At 46.1% G+C, this 9,247-nt stretch overlaps 1 protein-coding gene across 3 annotated transcripts; it reads right to left on the minus strand.

Moving 5' to 3' along the window:
- Window positions 1-1,187: 1,187 nt before the first annotated feature.
- On the minus strand, window positions 1,188-3,908 carry LOC119324891 (plant-specific TFIIB-related protein PTF2-like). 3 transcript variants are annotated; one of them, XM_037598655.1, is made up of 3 exons: window positions 2,124-3,908; window positions 1,802-1,927; window positions 1,188-1,548 (listed from the first exon to the last, which is right to left on the minus strand). In XM_037598655.1, the coding sequence occupies exon 1, from the start codon at window positions 3,135-3,137 to the stop codon at window positions 2,151-2,153; it is 987 nt and encodes a 328-aa protein (XP_037454552.1). In that variant the 5' UTR covers window positions 3,138-3,908; the 3' UTR covers window positions 1,188-1,548; window positions 1,802-1,927; window positions 2,124-2,150. The 3 variants fall into 3 exon arrangements, with proteins under 3 accessions (XP_037454552.1, XP_037454550.1, XP_037454551.1); XM_037598653.1 differs by having other exon boundaries at window positions 2,053-3,908; XM_037598654.1 differs by having other exon boundaries at window positions 1,802-1,949; window positions 2,053-3,908.
- Window positions 3,909-9,247: the final 5,339 nt, after the last annotated feature.

The following is a 9,247-nucleotide window of genomic DNA, read 5'->3' on the forward strand; positions in this document are numbered from 1 at the left end:
GGACGGTGTTGAGAGGTGGCTCTCACAGTCGATGTACGGTGAGAGAAAGACGGTTTCACCTTGCGTTTGAATGCGATTGACGCTGTCCGTCGCTCATGATGAACATCCATCAATCCATCATTGACGCTGTCCGTCGCTCATGATGAACATCCACCCCACGCGCGTGTGCTTGATTCCCATCGGCTTGGTATAATGGGCTAGTAGTGTGGGCAGAGGACTCATGGAGTGGCCCTAAAGGGAAGATATTGTAACCTGTACCCCATGCAAACCTCAAGTGACATGTATCTTCAGTGAAGTGTCTCAATTTCGCTGGTGATACTTGTCAGCTATGTATTTGATGGAATTAGATATGAGTCTCACACTAATTGTCTCAAAAAATATGGACAGAAGCCAGGTCAGTTCATAGTGCTTGATGGGTCATGATAAAGCTTGTTCCAACATGCATTGAATAGTCACCTGGGAGGCAACTTCAAGATAATTAAAATAACTTGTCTTGCCAAGTTTAAATAAAATGAAGGGTTGTACTAAAGTTCTAGTTAGGAATATCTCGCATGATCACAAATGGGCATTAATTTTAGTCAATAGAGAAACAGAAGTATCTGCTGCAACACAAACAACTCTAGATTCACTTGTTGAAACTATATCTTAACAAAAATCCAATAATCTGGGCTAAAGTATATCACCAAATAAATATAGTATCCGTCAAGATTCACGGCACTGGTCATCACTTTGAAAAATTAAGTATTACAAAATACATAACTATATTCTAGGTTCATTATACAGATAAAAGGCAACATACAAGTCGAGAGGAAAAATAGTGAAGCCGACCTGAACAACACCGACCCTCTGAGTGAGCTCATCCAGTCTCCTCCGAATCACACTTGTGGAGTGCACATTTCCATGAAACCAGACTCACACCGTAGAAGGAAAGATGTATGAAAAAGACAAGTCAAAGGCTCAAAGCTATCAGATCAAAAATAAATATAATGAATGCATCTATATCATGTGTCATGCATGTGTGAGAGTAGCTTCTCATAGTGAGTGAAAACCTTGCAGGCAATCTTGAGCATAGCAAGGGGAGACCAGGGAAACAAAAATTGAGGAATACACTAATGGCTATTAATCCAGGAAATTATAAATTCCAGACATGTGTTTCAATAGGAACATCACCGTCCTCATGGACCAAAAAGAGGGTACGAATGATAAACTATATTTAGGAATGATGCTCGTGCATACAATAATGAAGAAAATCACCACAGAAAAGAAATCCTTCCAAGTTCATTTCTCATGCGCGCACACCAATGAAATGTGAAACTGTTGTGCTTATGCCCATTTATCAAACCTCTTGCACATAAAAGCTACAATGAGAGATAAAGGGAGGGGGCTGGAGGAGGGGAAAGGAAAGATGACCGCGCCACGATGCTCCTGTAGTGCAAGTGGTCGTCATGGCACACTATGGCCAGTGTTCAGACTATACTCTCAACTCTTGTGGGAATTGCTCAGAGTAATTCAAGATCCTAAAAGAAGTCTTCAGAATAACCCAAACTCCTACATAACAATACATAAATTATTTGCGTCAGTATATGACCCTTCCAGTTTGAGAAGAGTTCAAAACTATTATACAAATTCTTGCAAGTCTTCCTACTCTACAATACTAATCTAAAGCAAAATAAAATTGTACTCAGTTTGTTCATTGTCACAGAAGAAATAATTTAGCTAATACTAAATCTAACTAAAAGGAACAATTGTAATTATTTGGCTAGGCTGCTCATTGAAACAAAATTTTCCATAAGAAGCGGACCTTGCAAAAACTTGGAATGAGTTGGGTGGATCTAAAACAGCGCATGTCTTCACGTCCTCCTGCAGTCCTTCTACCACCCCTTGTGTATCTCGTCACCTTCACATTGGCCTGCAGGTGACTGCCAGCCTGGAGGAAGAAGGCGGCGATCCTCATTATATGACCAAGTTAGATATTTAGCAACACACAAAAATCAAGTGTACATCCTACTATAGTTCTTATCCAAATACAGCCAACAAGGACATGCAACTAACTTGGTCATATACTGAAGACATGCAACTCCGCCTTCGTCCATGCAATAAGTCGAGAAGGGGGAGTTTATCACCGTGATAAGTGGAGAAGGTGACGGTTTTTATCTGTCTCCACTTATTGCACTGAAGACATGCAACTCCAACGGTCTTCTGTATTGGCCTTGTTCAATCTCTGCCTCATTTGCACCATGTAATAAAAGGAGTTCGATAACGCAATCTTCCCAGTCAATACCATCACATGGGTCTCTTTTACGTTTCTTCTTCTCAGAGTCAGGAGCGTCTGACATCTCCGCTAGATGATCTCCATACACGATATGATGATCCCTGCCATCTCGTCTCTTTCGACCCAGCTTCTTCCTGCTATTTTTTTGTGGTGGACAAGCATCTTCATTTCCATGAACAGCCGGTGAATCAATTGCATTTGCAGTGCCTGCAGCAGGAGCCTTCCTAATTGCAGCGATTCGACACTTAGCATCTTCAATTCGTGCTCTCCTCCGCTTCTGCAGCTCCAATCCAGCAGTAAACGATGGAGGAGGTGCATCATAGCCAATGTCAATATCTGCTACCTCCTCAAGCGGCATGCGCTTGGTCCGATCATCATCCAGCGAATCCATCCATGGTTCCAGCTCCAGCCCTATCCTCCGCTGCTTCCTCCTGCTAGCAACTTTCCCAACCTTCCCAAGTTCCTTTAGCTTAGAGAGCCTCTTTAAGACATTCTGGTAAGCATCTGACAAGCAATCCTCTGAGATCTTCAAATCCCCTGATTCCTTGCCCTCTTTCCCAGAATTCTCGAAATCCAAAGCATCAACATCCAGGGGAACAATCTGGAGGTACTTGGACTCGTCCTCATCAACAGATGAGTACACCTGCACAATGCCGGCGATGTCCGGAGCAAAGCTCTCAAGAAACAGTTCCGATGGGTCAGACTGTGACCGCATCTCCATGAGCCGGAGCAGCATTGGGGCATTCAGGAGCAGGTTTCTGGCATTGACGCCGGCACCCCACGGGAGCAACTTCTGCGCGACATGCACCAGCGCTTTAACGAGTTCCTTGTATCGGAGACGGCTGGTGTGCACGACCGCCGACATCTCCTGGGCAATGTCTTCCACAGAAACCTCAGCGACCCCGTTCAGCTCTGCGGCAAAGGCAATCAGGCCGGCAAGAAGTGGGAGTGGGTGCCGCCCGGTGGTGAGCGACCACTTGGAGGAGCAGCAGAGGAGAAATCTGGCTTGGGAGAGAATCGCTCTCGTCTTCTCATCACCCGCAGCGGTGGTGAGCTTGTACGAGCCTAGCACGGCGCGTTCGAGCGCGGCCTGGTAGTCGAAGGAGGGGAGGGGGGAAGGGAGAGGTGGGAGGCGATGCGGGATACGAGGTCACCGAGCGCGACCGTGGTGCAGGACGCGGCCTCGGCGGCCTCGGCGAGGGAGAGAGGGAGGCGGTGAGATCGCGCGACGAGGAAGGAGCAGGCGGCGGCGAGGGCCGGGAGGAAGGTGGTGCCGACGGTGGCGAGGTTCCCGGCGGTGGCGGATTTGGCCATGCTGAGGATCTCCTCGGCGCGGGTGGGCGAGAGGCCGAGTTGGACGGCCATGGAGGTGATGACGTTGGAGGCGGCGGCAAGCTTGAGCTCGCGGTAGGGGGACTTGGAGAGGTGGCGGACGAGGGAGGCGGCGCGGAAATCAACCTGGCCGTCCTTGGTGAAGGCGGTCGGATTGTAGAACTCGGAGGCGCCGGCGTCGTGTTGGAGGCCGCAGGAGGTGCAGACGAGCGTGCCCGAGCCCGGGTCCGGCAACACCGAGCCCTCGCCGCACGACCAGCATCAAGAACCCATCGCGCGGGCGGTCGGCGGCCGGCGCGGCGGGGAGGGCGCAGATGCTGTTACGAACCTGGCTACTTCTCAATCTTTCCCTATCTTTCCCTATCCCTATCCCTATCTCTTCCCTATTTTTTTTTACTAATAAAGTAGCGATTGCTTCTAGTCGTCCGTCGTTAGGATTTTTGCAAAAAAGTCCCTCCGTTTTTGAGAAATTAACTCGCAGTCCTTTAGTAAGTGAGAAAAACGTTTCGTTCAGGTTGTTTTCCCAAACTCTTCCTATAGTTTTCAATATTCAAACTGCAGTCTACCAGCACAAAAAAACACGGGCAATAAAGCAGCGATTGCTTCTGGTCGTCCGTCGTTAGGATTTTTGCAAAAAAGTCCCTCTGTTTTTGAGAAATTAACCCGCAGTCCTTTATTAAGTGAGAAAAACGTTTCGTTCAGGTTGTTTTCCCAAACTCCTCCTGTAGTTTTCAATATTCAAACTGCAGTCTACCAGCACAAAAAAACACGGGCTCTCCCTCGCCTCCCGATCTCAGCCGCTAGGAGGCGACCAACCCCGGTGACGCTCGATCCGGTGCTGCGCCGGCCGCCGGCCGACGCCGGCGAGGATTTGCCCCCTCTCCTGACCCACGTCTCTCTCTCTGTTTCGCAAAATAGGGTTGGGCACCACCGCCGTTTTCCTGATTGAAGGCGGCCAGAGCGCCGCACTAGAGGCCCTTGTTGGGCGAAGCCCCGGATCACGGCGTTCCCGCGGAGGGAGAGGGCGGCGGAGTCGAGGATGGGCGCGGCAGGCGGAGCCCCGTCCTCCTTTGTCCTCTCCCGTCGAGCGCCGGATCGAAGAAGTATCAGCTCCCCCACCTCCATCCCGTCTCCTCTCCTACATCGAGAGTCGCGGAAGCACGACGCCGGCTGCGGCGGAGTGAGGAGAGCTCGTCAGGTCATCTTCTCCCTCCAAGGAAGGTTCAGGCCCAACCTCCACACCATCAGCTCCACCCCATATCTGTTTCCTGTCACGTTAGTTTCAGGTCCGCTTAATATTTTCAGGTTAGCTCATCTAAAAAATAGTTTCAGGTTAGTCTGCATAATTAAATTAGAAGTGTTATTTGGTTGTCTGTCATTGTTACTTATCCGATCTGAATCTAATGAAATATGTATTGTACCGAAGGATGGTTCAGCACCTATTTCTGTGTGATTGTCACTGTTCTAGACTTGTGGTGGATAGAATAACACAAAAGACTTGCAAGCATTACTAGCATAAACCTTGTCAGGAACCTTGCACAAGCATTTAGTAATGACCATGCTGAAAAAAACATTTAGTAGTGACTGGCGCCTTCCATGAATCCACCACCATTTTTGCTACATTGCATTACATAGTAGGTTTTTATTTCTTTGAGAAACACTACTGCTACAGCCGTTTGCATGCCAACTGTTCGGTCAATTGCCCCAATAGACCGGAGGTAATTTTCTGTTTTTTTACTTTGGTGTTTCCATGTTATCACGACCACTGCCACTGAACAAGACTAATCTTATAAGGAAGGCATCAATAGCGATCTCATCAATGGATTGTCACCAGAGGTATGTAATGCCTCGACTCCCCTCAAAAACAACCCTGCTGCTTTGGTTGTGAACTTGTGGTGCCTGTGTTCCTCACAGTAGTTGTTTTTGATGTTACTGTAGTTGGTACACCACTGTATGATCGATCAATTCAACTGATTTTCCTTTGTTTGCACTGCTATATAATGAATGTTACTGATTTTCCCCCCTCAGATCTACCCCTGTTTCAGTTTATTTTTCTGAAAAATTGGTGCTACTTCTGATTGCTCACAATTTCAGTTTGGCGAATATCTATATGGTCGGTATATTTGGGGAGTAGCATCTGATGAAATATCACTGTAGTGGTATCGATTTCAATGTTATTTACCTGCCCTAGAATCTCGGAAGTGCACTTAGTTGGAAACATACATGCAACATTTACTTTTTTCTACTTATGTTACTTTCCTGCCTGGTCATCATGCCAGCTCTAGCATCCATGTATATGATTTCTCAAGGGTCATATTCTGAATAATAACGCAAGGTACTTTGAGTAAAGGTTCTGCAAATTTGTGCTCCTGGAAAGCTAGGATTTGTAGGGACAAAATGTACTCGATTGCTCGACAAAGTATGACAACAAGCTAAGAATCTGTCATATATCATGAATTTACATGGCTGCCTTGTCGGCATAATTCATATGTTTTGTTCTTTCTAATTTGTTGTCAAGTTTTGGAACACGAATCGATGGCGAACCAGCATCAGTAGTCCTTCATGTCTTCAAACCTCAGATGCCGTTGCCCAGGCCTATTTGTATATAAATCAAAGACTGAGAATATGACTGTATCACCCTGTCTTCCTACTTCATCAGTATTGCACCTATTTAATCATTACATTGGGGATGCCTTATATGTTGTATTACATGTGCTGTTTTCTTCTTCATCTAGAGACTACTTCTATTCTGCTTAGGATTGTCTTTGCCAACTGGGATGCTTGTATTAAGTAAACAACATCGGTCTCTACTCTACTCTTAAACTAACATAGTCCACAGCTGGGATGCTTAGGAAACAGTAAGAATTTCAGGCATTACCTAAAAGAGTACAATCTGGTATTCCTAGAAATTAAGGAGCTCGTAAAATTATGTTATCCATTCATTACATATCCACAAAACGTGCAATGGTTTCTGAGCAGGCACAATGTCCACACGTGTCCCAGTCCGAGGCATGAACAAAGCGTCAAAGAACAACAGTAGTACATTTCCTGGACTAAGTATCTCCTTTAATCATGGACATAAATTCTTTTATGGCTTCTTCTCCACTTTTCTTTAACAACTCAGTTTCCAACAAGGTCTCTTTGCGGTGCGACGGTGCACATAATTTTCTTTCCCTTTTTGAGGCACTGTTGCACATTATGCAACGAACCATATTTAGGCCGGCTTGGTTACTTATATACCAAGCTAGCTGATCAAAAGGCACACAATTAATGTACGCACGCAAGAGTTGTTGGCGGCTGAAATCATGAAGCAACGGACTGACAAATCGTGGCCAGCATACAGGCAGGCGAAGATAGCCAATGTATTTGCATGTTTTCTTGACTTATATTACAATGCATCCACAATAAAAGCTAAATTACATAATGATATTCTCCCATATACAATGAAACTTATCTTTTCATGGAATTCAGAATGTTTTTTAACAGCTCACTCATGTATATTGATCTGGGTAGTATATGTTATTCTGGTTGACATTTATCACTTAAAATTAATTGTATACTATAATGGTAATATCCAACTTGGTCCCCTTTGAATTGCTCAGGACATTTGTGTTAGATCTTCGAACTTAGTGAATTCCCCAAGCATCTTTGTAATGTTGGAATTCTCTGGCTTTTGATAAAAGAAAAGTTCAATTCTAACGGATTAGTTAAAATCCTTCAAATTTACTTTCGGTGAACCATATGATAATGGCCAATCCACTTTTACAAAGTATACAGTGACAATGTATTTCACATGATGAAATTTTGGTTTCAGGGTAAAGATATTGAATGTATGGCACTTACCTTTTTTATGGTGGGTATGTGGCACTTGATGTGATGGAGTGACTCCTGGGCGCAGTGGTGTACATGTCCTCCACGGCAAGGGCCAGCGCATCATGGGCCTCCTGACCAAGGTTATGTAGTTGTGTGTCACCAGGGCGATCCCCATGTAACTGATCTTATTCCCCCCTATATGTAGCATGGCCAGCTTGCGTTGATTGATTCAGTAAACGGGGTGTTGGTTTGTGTTTGTTTTTCTGTAGCCTTCTAAATTCCACAACTGGAACGTGTATGGTTTGGGTGCAAAGATGTACTTCAACATGTGATTTGTTCTTTGAAATTGAATTCAGATCTTGAGTACTACTTTTATTTTGAAGAAGTATGTGCATGATTTCACATCTTGAAAATGGCAACGTATATAGCAGAAATGTGATCCCTCTTTCAATGCAACCAAAATGTATAGCATAGCTTTGTATACATCAATTCCAATATGAAATCTATATCTGAACTTGAACATTTGTCTCACCTGCATCCAGAGAGAGAACACACTATGTAATCGATGAGATGGCCTGATCATATACTGGGAACATCATTAGTATTAGGTTCCCTTTCTGGGTCTACGATATTTTGTGCTCGCACTTGATTATTTTTTCATGCACCACAGTATTTTAGTTTTCAAATAGATTGAAATAGTCTTTCTGTACAAATTATGTAGTTTTCACTATAGTTATTTTTTATTCCAAAACATGAGGAAATCTGATGGTGCAGACAACGCCACATTGAAAGATAGGTCTGTGAAGATTCGGCTTGAGAGTTCATGAAGGGTTCTTATGTCTAGATCACAATAGAGCATCTACAGCCGGGCTACCCAAACTGGCAGGGTGGACGCCCGGTGTCCCAGTCGAGCTTCACAAACGGGTCGCAGACGTCCGGGCTATCCGGCATCCCTGAAACCCAGCCCAAATCCCCACATATAACCTCACTTCGGATGAACACTAGACCAAAATCTAAGACAATGCCATGTTGAAAGATCGGCTTGCGAAGATTCGGCTCAAGGGTACTTCCGTGTTTATCATATTTGTTTTCACATCTTGGACATTGTGTTTTCCCGTTGCAACGCACGGGCATCTTTACCTAGTCAGACAAAAGGAAGTGTTGCCGGTAATGTAAACGTAAAAGGAATCAGATTACAGGGTGGAACAACTCTGTAATGGAAAAATCAAAACCTGTTTGGTTGCGGCGTGGTAATGCAGGTCGTTCCCGGCGGCTAGCGTGGCGCCGATGGATCAAGGGGTAGCCACTGCGTTGGACCTGGAGGAGAGGATCGAGGGAGGCAGCGGCGCTGCAGTCGAACATGATCGAGGGGAGGCGGCAGTGCTGCGCTCGAAGGGATCGAAGGAAGGCGACGGCGCTGGACAAATCGAGGAGAGGAGCGAGTCAGTCGGGGGAGGAGGAGGGCTCGTGCGCAACCCTTAGAGCAACTCCAACGGGCCGACCCAAACGGACGGCGCATTTGTCCGACTTTTGTCAGTTTGGGTCGGCCGCCCGCCCTGCGTCCGTCCTCTTTTAGATATGGGTCGGCAGGGCGTCCAACACGGCCGACCCATCTCATGCCGGCACCATGCCAACGCCGGCATACAATGCCGGCTTCAGAAAATATCACCACAGGTTCATACTGGCGCACTCGCCAGCCGGCCGGCACACATGCCAGCACACAAAAAGGGTGGGGCTTGAGTTCGACCACACCATCGCGACTCCCGTGGTCATGCCGGCACACCTGCCGGCATACAAAAAAGATGGCGCTCGCCGCCATAGATCACTCGT

This window comes from Triticum dicoccoides, chromosome 6B, assembly GCF_002162155.2.
Source record: "Triticum dicoccoides isolate Atlit2015 ecotype Zavitan chromosome 6B, WEW_v2.0, whole genome shotgun sequence".
Classification (NCBI taxonomy): Eukaryota; Viridiplantae; Streptophyta; class Magnoliopsida; order Poales; family Poaceae; genus Triticum; species Triticum dicoccoides.